We start from the raw sequence: 17,940 nt of genomic DNA on the forward strand, positions 1-17,940 counted from the left end.
GCATCTCCAGACTCTAACTTTCATCAATACTTTCACTGAGAGGTTGACAAGATTACTTAAAACTCCCGTCCTTTCTCAAAGGGAACATACCCATTACAGGACTTTCCAAATCTTCTGACACTTCTCTGCTACCTCCTATAGTGACGAAAGGCATAGAATGACTAGGGGATAGGGGAAGTGGGAGGGATATTTAAGCCTTTGGCAGGAGTGGCCAGGTATTGTATATCCCAACAGTAAGGAATGAAGTTGTGGACTCTCCCTGCCTTATGAAAGGAAATATTCACTACAAAAGGGCAAGGGACACTCTTTTGAAAGAAGAGAGGTCCAATAAGCATGAAGAACAAAATCACTAGAGGGGGTCATCCAAGTTGCCCCCACAATTCATACACCTGAAATCTATTATTTTAAAGCAGCAATTTTGCAGGTAACTGCACTTTATGAGATCTTTATTACTCCCTTACCATAATAATATATAATAGAACCTCACATTTAAAAGAGTGAGGTTTCACAAATCAAGTAAGGTGATTCATAATCTTTACAGCTATGAAGTGATCACCATAATAAGAGGGTAATAACAGGGCCGGACTGGGAAATCAGACCAGCCCTGGAAATTTTTATAGACCAGCCCAACCCCGCCCCCTCCAACATAGCCACGCCCCCTCCAACATAGCCACGCCCCTCCAAGCCAGCCAACTATGCTCTAGCTGGTTTTCACTTCAACTCATATATATATATATATATATATATATATATATATATATATATATATAATAAAAAATACAAATATTGTGAGTTAAGCAGGCAGTTTATACACAAATTAAATACTTGCAGACAAATGATTTGTGTGTTGGATCAGGTTACTTGAACTGATCTAGTTGCTCTCATGCAGCATGCTCTGGGGGGGAAAGGTCACGGACGGTCAGTATGTCTGTCCTGTACTGGAGTCTGGACTATCACTTCACAATACATATCTCTAAATGACAATGTTATTTTTTGGCACTTGCTCTCTTTATCCCTATCTATTGTTTTACAAATTTGGGTGAGGGGTATTTACAGACAGGGTTAAATATAGACTCATAACTGTCTGTGCATGTATAGCCTGGTAAAAAAGCAATATAATTTAGTTACTTAGCTATACATGCACAGACAGTTAGGCATCTATATTTAACCCTGACCAAGTGACCATCTTTTATCCATTGGCTCTATAGCATAGCTCACACATTTTGTGGCCTGTGTAGTGAGTCAGTTAACAAGCTAGTTATTTTTGGTATTGGAATTGGATGAATTTATTATGTGGTGACACGGCACCCCTGCACTGTCTGCCACTGACTGTCTGACTGACTTCTAAGTTCTGTCCTGACTGAGTGACCGACCTGATGTTTGCCTGCTGCTGCTCAGACATTCAGAGAGACAGACAGTGCAGTCAGTGAGTGCTGCTGCTCTGCTTTTTTGCTGATGGCCGCCTCAGTGGCCTGGCCTGCTGCTGCACACTGCCTGCTGCCCCCAATAAATTAGTATAGTAACGGTACCTTATTCTCTCTCTTCCCCTTTAGACTCTGCTCTCGCTCTGTCCAGTGTCACTGTCTGTCCACCACCGCACGTCGTGATCCCACGTGCAGACCTGGCTGCCTGGCTCAGTGACAGTCCTGACTCCTGATGGCGCGAAGGGAAGCACGCAGACGCAGCGCTCCCAGGCTGAGGCTCCCACTGCCTCCACTATGTCACGTGGTGGCGCCGGCGCGTGGTGATGAGAGTCGTCGTGACATCATCACAGCAGTGACAGCCGCCTGCCCTGGCAGGCCCGCCCCTCACCCACCTGCTGACCCGGCCGGCCCATATAGGAACTGAGTCTGACAGTCACACAGTGTGATAGTAGCTATACACTGCAGACTGCAGTCAGTTGGTACTAGTTGCGGACGGAGTCAGTCAGTCAGAGTGAGGCACGGTGACGGCAGCTGCAGCAGCGGTCAGAGAGGCCGAGGGGGGCGGTTAACGGGTTAAGGAGTTACAAGTTAACAATAACACAACCATATTAAGTTTAATAAATAAATGATTTTACTAATAACTACACACGGATGCTGCTGTAGCAGTGGGGAGGTACTGTCTTGTTGTAGGGACTGGTGGATACCTTGCCGGCCGCGCAATAGCAATAAATCAAAGCAAGCTGCAATAAATTTAGACACAGCAGCAGCCAGGCCAGCCCAGCAGAGCTGTCGGCCGGCGGCCCACCGGGATTTTTCCCGGTATCCCGGCTGCCCAATCCGGCCCTGGGTAATAAGATTTTTTTGTGTTGTTGATGTCTCATAGATCCATAATACTCTGAACTAATTTTAGAAATCAAAATAATGGGAGAACTAGTGAATGTGATATTTTGTGAAATTATGTTTATGATTACTTTGAATAGAACTATTTTGTACTTTGTTTCTTTTCGTTTTTTTAAAGGGACAGTCAACACCAGAATTTTTGTTGTTTTAAAATATAGATAATCCCTTAATTACCAATTCCCCAGTTTTGCCTAACCAACCCAGTTATAATTATACACGTTTTAACTCTGTAATTACCTTGTATCTAAGCCTCAGCAGACTGCCCCCTTATTTCAGTTCTATTAACAGACTATTAACAGACTTGCATTTTAGCCAATCAGAGCTGACTCCATGGTACATTCACGTGCATGAGATCAATGTTATCTATATGAAACACATGAACTAATGCCCTCTAGTGGTGGAAAACGATTAAAATGAATTTAGATCAGAGGCGGCCTTCAAGGTCTAAGAAATTAGCATATGAAACTCCTACGTTTAGCTTTCAACTAAGAATACCAAGAGAACAAAGCAAAATTGGTAATAAAAGTAAATTGGAAAGTTGTTTAAAATTACATGCCCTATTTGAATCATGAAAGGTTTTTTTGGACTTGACCGTCCCTTTAAATATTCTTTTGCTATGCTGAGTGACTTGGACTGGGGTAGGAACATGCATACATTGTCATAATGGGTTAAGCCACCCCTCTGGGAAATAAGAATTTTATGTAATTTTAAATGAACGTAATATATATGGTTATATACTTTATAGCTACTCAGTTTCTGAATAAATTGCAATATGGTGACACAAATAAAAACAAAAAATTTCTCTAAGGATTGTGTTGTTTTAGGAAGGTGAACTGGTGCTAAATGTGGAACAATAAAATGTGGGCTTTAAATATTTAGAAAGTAATTACACTTGCTATTTCCTTTGTACACCAAATAAAAGGACACAAAAACAAAATTTATGCTTACCTGATAAATTTCTTTCTCTTGCGATGTATCGAGTCCACGGATTCATCCATTCTTGTGGGATATTCTCCTTCCCAACAGGAAGTGGCAAAAAAGAACACCCACAGCAGAGCTGTCTACACTGCTCCTCCCCTAGCTCCACCCCCCAGTCATTTGACCGAAGGCTAGGAAGAAAAAGGAGAAACTATAGGGTGCAGAGGTGACTGAAGTTTTTTAAATAAAAATATACTACCTGTCTTAAATAGACAGGGCGGGCCATGGACTCGATACATCGCAAGAGAAAGAAATTTATCAGGTAAGCATAAATTCTGTTTTCTCTTGCAAGATGTATCGAGTCCACGGATTCATCCATACTTGTGGGATACCAATATCAAAGCTTTAGGACCCGGATGAAGGGAGGGACAAGACAGGTACCGTAAACGGAAGGCACCACTGTTTGTAGAACCTTTCTCCCAAAAATAGCATCCGAAGAAGCAAAAGTATCGAATTTGTAAAATTTGGAAAAAGTATGAAGCGAAGACCAAGTCGCTGCCTTACAAATCTGTTCAACAGAAGCCTCATTTTTAAAAGCCCATGTGGAAGCCACTGCTCTAGTAGAATGAGCAGTAATCCTTTCAGGAGGCTGCTGGCCAGCAGTCTCATAAGCCAAATGGATGATGCTTTTCAGCCAAAAAGAAAGAGAGGTAGCCGTAGCCTTTTGACCTCTCCGCTTACCAGAATAAACAACAAACAATGAAGATGTTTGATGGAAATCTTTAGTTGCTTGTAAGTAGAACTTTAAAGCACGAACCACATCCAGATTGTGCAACAGACGTTCTTTCTTTGAAGAAGGATTAGGACACAGCGAAGGAACAACAATTTCCTGATTGATATTCCTATTAGAAACAACCTTAGGAAGGAATCCAGGTTTGGTACGCAAAACCACCTTATTTGCATGGAAAACAAGATAAGGTGAGTCACACTGTAAAGCAGATAACTCAGAAACTCTTTGAGCCGAAGAGATAGCTACTAAAAACAAAACTTTCCAAGATAGAAGCTTAATATCTATGGAATGCATAGGTTCAAACGGAACCCCTTGAAGAACTTTAAGAACTAAGTTTAGGCTCCATGGCGGAGCAACGGGTTTAAATACAGGCTTGATTCTGACTAAAGCCTGACTAAACGCTTGAACGTCTGGGACATCGGCCAGACGTTTGTGTAAAAGAATAGACAAAGCAGATATCTGTCCTTTAAGGAGCTATCTGATAATCCCTTCTCCAATCCTTCTTGGAGAAAAGACAATATTCTAGGAATCCTAATCTTACTCCATGAGTAACCCTTGGATTCACACCAATAAAGATATTTGCGCCAAATCTTATGATAGATTTTCCTGGTGACAGGCTTTCTATCTTGAATCAGGGTATCAATGACCGACTCAGAGAAACCATGCTTTGATAAAATCAGGCGTTCAATCTCCAAGCAGTCAGATGCAGAGAAATTAGATTTGGATGCTTGAATGGACCTTGGATTAGAAGGTCCTGCCTCATCGGCAGAGTCCACGGTGGAACAGATGACATGTCCACCAGGTCTGCATATCAAGTCCTGCGTGGCCACGCAGGTGCTATCAAAATCATCGAAGCTCTCTCCTGCTTGATTCTGGCAACCAGACGTGGAAGGAAAGGAAACGGTGGAAATACATAGGCCAGGTTGAAGGACCAGGGCACTGCTAGAGCATCTATCAGTACTGCCTGGGGATCCCGGGACCTGGACCCGTAACAAGGAAGCTTGGCGTTCTGACAGGACGCCATCAGATCCAATTCTGGAGTGCCCCATAGCTGAGTCAGCTGGGCTAATACTTCCGGATGGAGCTCCCACTCCCCCGGATGAAAAGTCTGGCGACTTAGGAAATCCGCCTCCCAGTTCTCTACCCCTGGGATATGGATTGCTGAAAGATGGCAAGAGTGAGTCTCCGCCCATCGGATTATTTTGGTTACCTCCATCATCGCTAGAGAACTCTGTGTTCCTCCTTGATGATTGATATAAGCTACAGTCGTGATATTGTCCGACTGAAATCTGATGAATTTGGCCGCAGCAAGCTGAGGCCATGCCTGAAGCGCATTGAATATCGCTATCTGTTCTAGAATGTTTATCGGGAGGAGAGTTTCCTCCCGAGATCATAAGCCCTGTGCTTTCAGGGAGTTCCAGACTGCACCCCAGCCCAGCAAGCTGGCATCTGATGAGCCAGTCTGGCCTGCGGAAACACATTCCCTGAGACAGGTGGTCCTGAGACAACCACCAGAGAAGAGAATCTCTGGTCTCCTGATCCAGATGTATTTGAGGAGATAAATCTGCATAATCCCCATTCCACTGTTCGAGCATGCATAGTTGCAGTGGTCTGAGGTGTAGGCGGGCAAAAGGAACTATGTCCATTGCCGTTACCATAAGTCCGATTACCTCCATACACTGAGCCACTGATGGCCAAGGAATGGAATGAAGAGCTCGGCAGGTGGTTAAGAGTCTAGATTTTCTGACCTCCGTCAGAAATATTTTCATTTCTACCGAGTCTATCAGAGTCCCTAGGAAGGAAACTCTTGTGAGAGGGAAGAGAGAACTCTTTTTTATGTTCACCTTCCACCCATGAGATCTCAGAAAAGCCAACACGATGTCCATGTGAGACTTGGCTAGCTGGAAAGTCGTTGCCTGAATTAAGATGTCGCCTAGATAAGGCGCCACTGCTATGCCCCGCGGTCTTAGAACCGCCAAAAGGGACCCTAGCACCTTTGTGAAAATTCTGGGAGCCGTGGCCGACCCAAAGGGAAGGGCCACAAACTGGTAATGCCTGTCCAGAAAGGCGAATCTGAGGAATTGATGGTGATCTCTGTGAATAGGGATGTGCAGATACGCATCCTTTAAGTCCACGGTAGTCATATATTGATCCTCCTGGATCAGAGGCCGAATAGTCAGAATAGTCTCCATCTTGAATGATGGTACTCTGAGGAATTTGTTTAGAATTTTGAGATCCAAGATTGGTCTGAAAGTTCCCTCTTTTTTGGGAACCACAAACAGGTTTGAGTAAAACCCTAGCCCTTGTTCCGCTTTTGGAACTGGGCGGATCACTCCCATGGTATGTAGGTCTTCTACACAGCGTAAGAACGCCTCTCTCTTTGTCTGGTTTGCAGACAATTGAGAAATGTAAAATTCCCCCTTGGGGGGGGAGTCTTTGAAGTCCAGAAGATATCCCTGGGACACAATTTCTAAAGCCCAGGAATCGTGAACATCTCTTGCCCAAGCCTGAGCAAAGAGAGTCTGCCCCCAACTAGATCTGGTCCCGGATCGGGGGCTACCCCTTCATGCTGTCTTGGAGGCAGCTGCAGGCTTCTTGGCCTGTTTACCCTTGTTCCAAGCCTGGTTAGGTCTCCAGACTGACTTAGATTAAGCAAAATTCCCCTCTTGCTTTGCAGCAGGGGAAGCTGAAGCGGGACAACCCTTGAAGTTCCGAAAGGAATGAAAATTATTTTGTTTGGTCCTCATTTTATTTGTTTTATCCTGAGGGAGGGCATGACCTTTCCCTCCAGTGATGTCTGAAATAATCTCCTTCAGTTCAGGCCCGAATAGGGTCTTTCCTTTGAAAGGGATGTTCAAAAGTTTAGATTTTGATGACACATCAGCAGACCAGGACTTTAGCCTTAACGCCCTGCGCGCTAAAATGGCAAAACCTGAATTCTTTGCCGCTAATTTAGCCAGTTGAAAAGCGGCATCTGTAATGAAAGAATTAGCCAACTTAAGGGCCTTAATTCTATTCATAATATCCTCTAATGGAGCCTCCATCTGAAGAGCCTCTTCTAGAGCCTTGAACCAGAAAGCAGCTGCAGTAGTTACAGCAACAATGCACGCAATAGGTTGGAGAAGAAAACCTTGATGAACAAAAATTTTCTTCAGGAGACCCTCTAATTTTTTATCCATAGGATCTTTGAAAGCACAACTGTCCTCAATAGGTATAGTTGTACGCTTGGCGAGAGTAGAAATAGCTCGCTCCACCTTAGGAACCGTCTGCCACGAGTCCCGCATGGTGTCAGATATGGGAAACATTTTCTTAAAAACAGGAGGGGGAGCGAACGGTATACCTGGTCTGTGAAATAAATGTGATAACAAAAATCATAAAAGGAAAACCAACTTATTTCACATTTTTTTCTTTGTGATATTCGGTATATTTATTGTAATAGGTATACCTGGTCTATCCCACTCCTTAGTAACAATATTCGCAATCCTCTTAGGGACTGGAAAAACATCAGTGTAAACAGGAAGCTCTAAGTATTTGTCCATTTTACACAATGTCTCTGGGACCACTATAGGGTCACAATCACCCAGAGTCGCTAATACCTCCCTGAGCAACAAGCGGAGGTATTCAAGCTTAAATTTAAAGGCCGTCATATCAGAATCTGTCTGAGGGAGCGTCTTCCCTGAATCCGAAATCTCTCCCTCAGATAGCAAATCCCTTACCCCTACTTCAGAACATTGTGAGGGTATATCGGATATGGCTACTAAAGCGTCAGAAGGCTCAGCATTTGTTCTTAACCCAGAGCTGTCACGCTTTCCCTGTAACCCAGGCAGTTTAGATAAAAGCTCTGTGAGGGTTGTATTCATAACTGTGGCCATATCTTGTAAAGTAAACGAAGTCGACGCACTAGAGGTACTTGGCGTCACTTGTGTGGGCATTACTGGTTGTGACACTTGGGGAGAGCTAGATGGCATAACCTCATTTCCTTCTGTCTGAGAATCATCTATTGCTATATTTTTAAGTGCTATAATATACTCTTTAAAATTTATAGACATATCAGTGCAAGTGGGACACATTCTAAGAGGGGGTTCCACAATGGCTTCTAAACACATTGAACAAGGAGTTTCCTTGATGTCAGACATGTTAAACAGGCTAGTAATGAAACAAGCAAGCTTGGAAAACACTTTATTCAAAGTAAATAATAGAAAAAAACGGTACTGTGCCTTTAAGAGAAAAAAATATGCACAAACTCTGCAAAACAAAAAAAAAGCAGTAAACTTTTTGAAATGTTTACAGTGGAATCCTAAAGCCTTAGTAAGATTGCCCCAGCAGACAAATAAACGATTAACCCCTTAATGTAAAAACCAGATTGACAAAACTTAAAAAAAAGGTATAAAAACGTTCAGCACCTTGTCACAGCTCTGCTGTGGCGCCTACCTGCCCTTAGGGATAGATTTGTGGGGGAAAAGCTTCCTTTAGGCCCTCAAGCACAGCAGGACCCTCTGGAGAAGCAGCTGGATGTCTTCTGTGTAAAAGAAACTGTGCAACTGAGGTGCGAAAATAGGCCCCTCCCACCTCACTCGATGTTAATGGGGCCTAAAAGAAACACACCAAAGTGTTTCTAAACTAGCCATGTGGGTTAATAACCCTTAAATAAGCCATAATGACCCCTCAAATTCCCTCAAAAACGTTAATCTTTTAATAAAAAAGTGTTTTTTCTATAAGTGTCACCAGTAACAACTGAGCCCTTTATGCAAGCCGAGATTCCATATTAAGTGTCTGAATACAGCTTACCCTTCCCTCATGGGGATTCTGCCAGCCTTTTCTAGAATTATCACAGTCTGTCTAGAAAAAAATTGAACATACCTCAACGCAGCTTAGCATGCAAACCGTTCCCCCAACTGAAGTTTTCCTTTACTCCTCAGCCTCTGTGGGAACAGCAGTGAAGTGCTAAGATCATCATCCTCCTTGCAGAAATCTTCATCCCTTTTCTGCCAGAGAGTTAATAGTACACACCGGTACCATTTAAAATAACAAACTTTTGCTTGAGAAAATAAAAACTAACATTTTTGTCACCACACTCACTTTACCCTTCCTAGAGTAGGCAAAGAGAATGAATGGGGGGTGGAGCTAGGGGAGGAGCTGTGTAGACAGCTCTGCTGTGGGTGCTCTCTTTGCCACTTCCTGTTGGGAAGGAGAATATCCCACAAGAATGGATGAATCCGTGGACTCGATACATCTTGCAAGAGAAATGTATTTATTTATTTGCATTTCAAATGGTGGCATTTTCCCATATCATGATACTACTGTGAACTTTTGTTATTTCTAAAAAAAATGTGTGGGTATCTCACAGAAAAAAAGTTACATTTTATGTGTAAATGCAATGAGGGGCAGACAACTAAAACACCTCTAGCACAGGGGTGTGAAAATGGCTGGGCAGTGAAAGAGTTAATTGTGTGTAGTATATCTCTGAAAATTGTGAGTTTTGGCGAGAATTGCAAGTGCAGACTCAAGACATAAGAAAACCCACTGCATGTCACTGGGAATGGCATACTACAGACTCACTAATCCGCTAGTGACTGCTAGGGTGGGAGTTTGAACATTGCTGAACTTCCCATTTGGATACATCTGAGTTTCTTTTGTGGCACGTTGTGTATTTGTACAGATACAGTGTTTTTATCTATTTGATATAATAAATACATGTTAAACCTTGATACAGTTCCAGCTCACTGGAGGTTGCTGATTTGGGCTATTATCGTACAGCTAATGTTGCTCTTTATTACGTTAGTACCTTCCCCTGTGTGTTCAACTGCTGCACTATGTTCTCTATCTCCAGCTTGTTTGAGGGTTTTATTGCAGAAGTAACAACAGCTCGTTGGAATTGTCTCAAATTTTTTTCCGAAGTATCTTTATTGGAAGTTTCTTTCTTATTTCAGTGGACAGTGATTTTTTTTTTTTTTCACATTTTTGTTCTGGGATTATTTTTTTTTTATTGTGTTTTTTCCTATTTGTGATTAATAGTTCAAGGGACAGTCTAGTCAAAAGTAAACTTTCATTATTCAGATAGGACAAGTAATTTTAATCAACTTTCCAATTTACTTTTATCATCAAATTTGCTTTTTTTCTCTTGGTATTCTTAGTTTAAACTAAACCTAGGTAGGCTCATATGCTAATTTCTAAGCCCTTGAGGGCTGCCTCTTATCACATGTTTTTTAGATTTCTTTTCAACACAAAGAGACTGAAAGTACACGTGGGCCATATAGATAACACTGTGTTCAGGCACAGGGGGTTATTTAAAGGGACACTGAACCCACATTTTTTCTTTAGTGATTCAGATAGAGCATGACATTTTAAACAACTTTCTAATTTACTCCTATTATCAAATTTTCTTTATTCTCTTGGTATCTTTATTTGAAATGCAAGAAGTTTAGATGCCGGCCCATTTTTGCTGATCAACCTGGGTTGTCCTTGCTGATTGGTGGATAAATTCATCAGCCAATAAAAAAGTTCTGTCCAGAGCCTGAACCAAGAAAAAAGCTTAGATGTCTTCTTTTTCAAATAAAGATAGCAAGAGAATGAAGAAAAAAAATGATAATAGGAGTAAATTAGAAAGTTGCTTAAAATTGCATGCTCTATCTGAATCACGAAATAACTCATTTGGGTTCAGTGTCCCTTTAAGATTAAGCACAACACAATGCTAAAGGCAAGACAATAGATAATAAACAGTCACAGTCATGTGATCAGGGGGCTGGAAGAAAGTTCTTAGATACAAGGTAATCACAGAGGTAAAAAGTATATTAATATAACTCTGTTGGTTATGCAAAACTGGGGAATGGGTAATAAAGGGATTATCTATCTTTTAAAACCATTGTAGACTGTCTCTTTCAATACTGTTATATTCTACACAGGCATTGCTTGACCACTCTAGCAGCTCATGTATGTCTGTCTCTAACTGGGGCAGGGCAGTAGAGATAAGAGAATCCTAGTTTAGCATCTATTACTTAATGGAGACAATCAATTATTTTTTCAATATTTAAACAGCTAACATACAAACACAATTTACAAAAAATAATGAGTTTACTGTCCCTTTAAAGTCAAGGGTTAGAACTGCTCAAAGTAATCTCTTAAAAGGACACTGAACCCAATTTTTTTCTTTCGTGATTCAGATAGAGCAGCAATTTTAAGCAACTTTCTAATTTACTCCTATTATCAATTTTCTTTGTTCTCTTGATATCTTTATTTGAAAAATAAGACATCTAAGCTAAGGAGTCAGTCACTTTTTGGTTCAAAACCCTGGACAGAACTTGTTTATTGGTGGGTAAATTTATCCACCAATGACCAAAAACAACCCAGGCTGTTCACCAAAAAAGGTCCGGCATCTAAACTTACATTCTTGATTTTCAAATAAAGATACCAAGAGAATAAAGAAAATTTGATAATAGGAGTAAATTAGAAAGTTGCTTAAAATTGCATGCTCTATCTGAACCACAAAAGAAAAATTTTGGGTTCAGTGTCCCTTTAAATCAATACATGGAATTAAGCTTCATATACCTAACAAAAGCACAAACTAGTCATTATTATTTAAAAATATTTTATCAGGGGACATTTTATTTTTTAGCCCCCCCCCCCCCCCAAGAAAAAATGAAATTATCTTAGAAAATCCATTGCACAAACATAACCCTTATAGAGGGTGCACTGCATAATTTGTTAAGTGGGCATGAATTTTAAGAGACTTTTTTCAATTTACTTCAAATATCAAATGTATGTTAGGTATCCTTTGTTGAAAAGCATACCTAGATAGGCTCAGGAGCAGCAGTAATGAACTAAGCTAAGCTGCCATTGGCTCACCATATGTGCTCAGCTAGCTCCCAGTAGTGTACTGCTGCTCTGGAGCAGATTGTAAAATTGTGTTTAATACATAGCTACACGCAAACAATAGTGCAATAATAAATGCCCTAACACATATTTTTGCACTTTTATGACACACTTACTGTTGCAAGCTGATTTACCTGCTGTTCTTCCCCACAGTCATCTCATATCTCTATCTAACTAACTTGTAGATACACCCTACTCTCTGTAAAACTGCTTCAGTTTATTGGCACCTCATAAATTACAAATAATTACAATAAGAATATTTTCTTAAATTAGCTGCTAGTTCAGCTGGTGGTTACTCCGTCAATATCAGATCATGTCCCACTTCCTGTGTATTTCTGTAAACATACCTTGTTATATAAATAGATCCTATCAGTATGCCTGCTGGCACAGAACATTAATCCATCATATACCGGGAAACAAACAGAGTCTTCAGGATGCTCTGTAAAGAAACACAATATGTAGGACAATGAGTAGAGATATAGTCAGTTGCGCACAGCACAGGTAGCCACTAGGGAATAGAATTCAGAAGGGGGGGAGAGAAATTCTGCAGTGGTGTAAGAGGCGGGAAGTACACAGGCAAAGGATATAGGGCAAATCTTTCCCTTTTTCAATAAAAAGGTAGGTCAAGAGAAAAGGCTCAAATCTAATGAGTCTAATTATATTCCTGCTTAGATCTTAAAGAGGATTAGTTAAATCTCTGTTCACATATTACTTCTGTCAAAGCCACTGTGGAAGACAATTACCTGATGAAATCAAAAGTTGGCAGCATGCAGTGACAAAAACTAGTTATAAAAAGGTTAATTAAACAGACCGAAGAAGATTGCAGGATTGTTCCCATGATACATTTAAAAAAAAAAAATAAAGATGATCCAATAAGCTGTTCTATCAATTACGTGCTTAGTCACTTTGTCTGTGGAGAAAGTGTACATTTCATGTTACCTGGTTCAGCAGCTTCTGATTTCTCCCCAGGGTGGACTTCTAAGTTGTTGTTTGCTATGTTTATTAAATGATCCCTCTGTAAATCTCCTGCAGGAGAGGGGCCTGCTTCATGCTGATCGCAGTCAAATAGCTCATTATACACATCACTCTGCTTTTGATTTTCTTTCTCGTCTTGACTGCAGTATGAGCTGACTGCCTGGTTCCTCTTCTCAGAATCTTTACTCGTAAAAGAAAGAAAAACAGCAGTCAGCATAAAGAAAATGGACTTTTAAGGCCAGAAACTGCAAAAGTAATTTTTACTACAATAGAAAAATAACAACAAACCTTCAAGAAATATTTTAATGTTGATGGGGTTGGGAGGACAACAGGATTTAAAATTAACATATAAATTAATTTGTTACTCAAAAAAATATCATACGATCAGCACTGGGAGATTTCTCAGGAGGCAAACCATACATTAGTTATGCAAATATGGAAGTATGAGTGGACCTTTATACACCAATTAAAGCAAGAAAAAGAATATCTGTACTAAGCATATTTTTTATTCACACTCCTCACAAGACGGTTAGTATCAAAGAAACTGATGTAAAATTATTGTAAAGTTGTGAAGAATACTCATTGCCTAGGTCTAAGGAAGCTTGGACTGAAGGTTCTTACTGCTAATTGGTTATTGAGAAAATAAAAGACAATGAAGTGGTACAACTTAGTTCTGTATGAACATGGGTAGCAGTCATTGTTTTAATAACAAAGGCTTTGTTTTAAATAGCCCAAGATAAAGCCATGATTCTTGTAGACCATGAGAACAGCTGGAAATATGTGACTGGCCACAGAAACATTGAAAACATTTGGTCTTCTGAAACAACAATGGAGAAGAAAAAAAATATTGTTACAAATAAACAATAACTGTAACATAACAGTTAAAGATTCTGACACATCGAGATATATATGTATATAAGCACTTATTTGATCTTAACAAAATTAGGAAATGGTGATGCAAAAACAATTTCAGAATGAATAATCTTTTTTTGCAATTTAATCTTTCTTTCATGTAATTAGCAAGAGTCCATGAGCTAGTGACGTATGGGATATACATTCCTACCAGGAGGGGCAAAGTTTCCCAAACCTCAAAATGCCTACAAATACACCCCTCACCACACCCACAAATCAGTTTTACAAACTTTGCCTCCTATGGAGGTGGTGAAGTAAGTTTGTGCTAGATTCTACGTTGATATGCGCTCCGCAGAAGGTTGGAGCCCGGTTTTCCTCTCAGCGTGCAGTGAATGTCAGAGGGATGTGAGGAGAGTATTGGCTATTTGAATTCAATGATCTCCTTCTACGGGGTCGATTTCATAGGTTCTCTGTTATCGGTCGTAGAGATTCATCTCTTACCTCCCTTTTCAGATTGACGATATACTCTTATATATACCATTACCTCTACTGATTCTCGTTTCAGTACTGGTTTGGCTTTCTACAACATGTAGATGAGTGTCCTGGGGTAAGTAAGTCTTATTTTCTGTGACACTCTAAGCTATGGTTGGGCACTTTTTTATAAAGTTCTAAATATATGTATTCAAACATTTATTTGCCTTGACTCAGGATGTTCAACATTCCTTATTTTCAGACAGTCAGTTTCATATTTGGGATAATGCATTTGAATAAAACAATTTTTTTCTTACCTTAAAATTTGACTTTTCCCTGTGGGCTGTTAGGCTCGCGGGGGCTGAAAATGCTTCATTTTATTGCTTCATTCTTGGCGCTGACTTTTTTGGAGCAAAATTTTTTTTCTATTTCCGGCGTCATACGTGTCGCCGGAAGTTGCGTCATTTTTGACGTTCTTTTGCGCCAAAAATGTCGGCGTTACGGATGTGGCGTCATTTTTGGCGTCAAAAGCATTTAGGCGCCAAATAATGTGGGCGTCTTATTTGGCGCTAAAAAAATATGGGCGTCACTTTTGTCTCCACATTATTTAAGTATCATTTTTTATTGCTTCTGGTTGCTAGAAGCTTGTTCACTGGCATTTTTTCCCATTCCTGAAACTGTCATTTAAGGAATTTGATCAATTTTGCTTTATATGTTGTTTTTTCTATTACATATTGCAAGATGTCCCATGTTGAAGCTGAGTCAGAAGATACTTCTGGAAAATCGCTGCCTGGTGCTGGAGCTACCAAAGCTAAGTGTATCTGCTGTAAACTTTTGGTAGCTGTTCCTCCAGCTGTTGTTTGTATTGAATGTCATGACAAACTTGTTAATGCAGATAATATTTCCTTTAGTAAAGTTACATTACCTGTTGCTGTTCCATCAACATCTAATACTCAGAGTGTTCCTGATAACATAAGAGATTTTGTTTCTAAATCCATTAAGAAGGCTATGTCTGTTATTCCTCCTTCTAGTAAACGTAAAAAGTCTTTTAAAACTTCTCATTTTTCAGATGAATTTTTAAATGAACATCATCATTCTGATTCTGATAATGGTTCTTCTGGTTCAGAGGATTCTGTCTCAGAGGTTGATGCTGATACATCTTCATATTTATTTAAAATGGAATTTATTTGTTCTTTACTTAAAGAAGTCCTAATTGCATTAGAAATTGAGGATTCTGGTCCTCTTGATACTAAATCTAAACGTTTAGATAAGGTTTTTAAATCTCCTGTAGTTATTCCAGAAGTTTTTCCTGTTCCTGGTGCTAAATTCATTTACTCCTTCTAAACGTTTTAAGCAATTATATCCTGTGCCATCTGACAGATTAGAATTTTGGGACAAAATCCCTAAGGTTGATGGGGCTGTCTCTACTCTTGCTAAGCGTACTACCATTCCTACGGCAGATGGTACTTCCTTTAAGGATCCTTTAGATAGGAAAATTGAATCCTTTCTAAGAAAAGCTTACTTGTGTTCAGGTAATCTTCTTAGACCTGCTATATCTTTGGCGGATGTTGCTGCAGCTTCAACTTTTTGGTTGGAAGCTTTAGCGCAACAAGTAACAGATCATAATTCTCATAGCATTATTATTCTTCTTCAACATGCTAATCATTTTATTTGTGATGCCATCTTTGATATCATTAGAGTTGATGTCAGGTATATGTCTCTAGCTATTTTAGCTAGAAGAGCTTTATAGCTTAAAACTTGGAATGCTGATATGTCTTCTAAGTCTACTCTGCTTTCCCTTTCTTTCCAGGGTAATAAATTATTTGGTTCTCAGTTGGATTCTATTATCTCAACTGTTACTGGAGGGAAAGGAACTTTTTTACCACAGGATAAAAAATCTAAAGGTAAATTTAGGTCTAATAATCGTTTACGTTCCTTTCGTCACGACAAGGAACAAAAGCCTGATCCTTCATCCTCAGGAGCGGTATCAGTTTGGAAGCCATCTCCAGTCTGGAATAAATCCAAGCCTTTTAGAAAATCAAAGCCAGCTCCTAAGTCCACATGAAGGTGCGGCCCTCATTCCAGCTCAGCTGGTAGGGGGCAGATTACGTTTTTTAAAAGAAATTTGGATCAATTCCGTTCACAATCTTTGGATTCAGAATATTGTTTCAGAAGGGTACAGAATTGGCTTCAAGATAAGGCCTCCTGCAAAGAGATTTTTTCTTTCCCGTGTCCCAGTAAATCCAGCGAAGGCTCAAGCATTTCTGAAATGTGTTTCAGATCTAGAGTTGGCTGGAGTAATTATGCCAGTTCCAGTTCTGGAACAGGGGCTGGGGTTTTATTCAAATCTCTTCATTGTACCAAAGAAGGAGAATTCCTTCAGACCAGTTCTGGATCTAAAAATATTGAATCGTTATGTAAGGATACCAACATTCAAAATGGTAACTGTAAGGACTATCCTGCCTTTTGTTCAGCAAGGGCATTATATGTCTACAATACATTTACAGGATGCATATCTGCATATTCCGATTCATCCAGATCACTATCAGTTTCTGAGATTCTCGTTCCTAGACAAGCATTACCAGTTTGTGGCTCTGCCCTTTGGCCTAGCAACAGCTCCAAGAATTTTTACAAAGGTTCTCGGTGCCCTTCTGTCTGTAATCAGAGAACAGGGTATTGTGGTATTTCCTTATTTGGACGATATCTTGGTACTTGCTCAGTCTTCACATTTAGCAGAATCTCATACGAATCGACTTGTGTTGTTTCTTCAAGATCATGGTTGGAGGATCAATTTACTAAAAAGTTAATTGATTCCTCAGACAAGGGTAACCTTTTTGGGTTTCCAGATAGATTCAGTGTCCATGACTCTATCTTTGACAGACAAGAGACGTCTAAAATTGATATCAGCTTGTCGAAACCTTCAGTCACAATCATTCCCTTCGGTAGCCTTATGCATGGAAATTCTAGGTCTTATGACTGCTGCATCGGACGCGATCCCCTTTGCTCGTTTTCACATGCGACCTCTTCAGCTCTGTATACTGATCCCAATGGTGCAGGGATTACACATAGATATCTCAATTAATATCTTTGAAACCGATTGTACGACACTCTCTGACGTGGTGGACAGATCACCATCGTTTAGTTCAGGGGGCTTCTTTTGTTCTTCCGACCTGGACTGTAATCTCAACAGATGCAAGTCTTACAGGTTGGGGAGCTGTGTGGGGGTCTCTGACGGCACAAGGGGTTTGGGAATATCAGGAGGTGAGATTACCGATCAATATTTTGGAACTCCGTGCAATTTTCAGAGCTCTTCAGTCTTGGCCTCTTCTAAAGAGAGAGTCGTTCATTTGTTTTCAGACAGACAATGTCACAACTGTGGCATACATCAATCATCAAGGAGGGACTCACGCCCTCTGGCTATGAAAGAAGTATCTCGAATTCTGGTTTGGGCGGAATCCAGCTCCTGTCTAGTTTCTGCGGTTCATATCCCAGGTATAGACAATTGGGAAGCGGATTATCTCAGTCGCCAAACGTTGCATCCGGGTGAATGGTCTCTTCACCCAGAGGTATTTCTTCATATTGTCCAAATGTGGGGACTTCCAGAAATAGATCTGATGGCCTCTCATCTAAACAAGAAACTTCCCAGGTATCTGTCCAGATCCAGGGATCCTCAAGCGGAAGCAGTGGATGCATTGTCACTTCCTTGGAAGTATCATCCTGCTTATATCTTTCCGCCTCTAG

General features: G+C 40.4%; 1 protein-coding gene across 3 annotated transcripts in view; it reads right to left on the reverse strand.

The window, feature by feature from the left end:
• ZRANB3 (zinc finger RANBP2-type containing 3) overlaps nucleotides 1-17,940 on the reverse strand; it is a 1,006,798-nt gene that overhangs the window by 272,003 nt on the left and 716,855 nt on the right. For all 3 annotated transcript variants that reach the window (XM_053698237.1, XM_053698236.1, XM_053698238.1), the window contains 2 exons: nucleotides 12,841-13,056; nucleotides 12,249-12,340 (listed from right to left, as the gene is read on the reverse strand). In XM_053698237.1, the coding sequence (XP_053554212.1) occupies nucleotides 12,249-12,340; nucleotides 12,841-13,056 (308 nt within the window). The remainder of the gene's footprint in view (nucleotides 1-12,248; nucleotides 12,341-12,840; nucleotides 13,057-17,940) is intronic.

This window comes from Bombina bombina, chromosome 1 (assembly GCF_027579735.1).
Source record: "Bombina bombina isolate aBomBom1 chromosome 1, aBomBom1.pri, whole genome shotgun sequence".
Taxonomy (NCBI): Eukaryota; Metazoa; Chordata; class Amphibia; order Anura; family Bombinatoridae; genus Bombina; species Bombina bombina.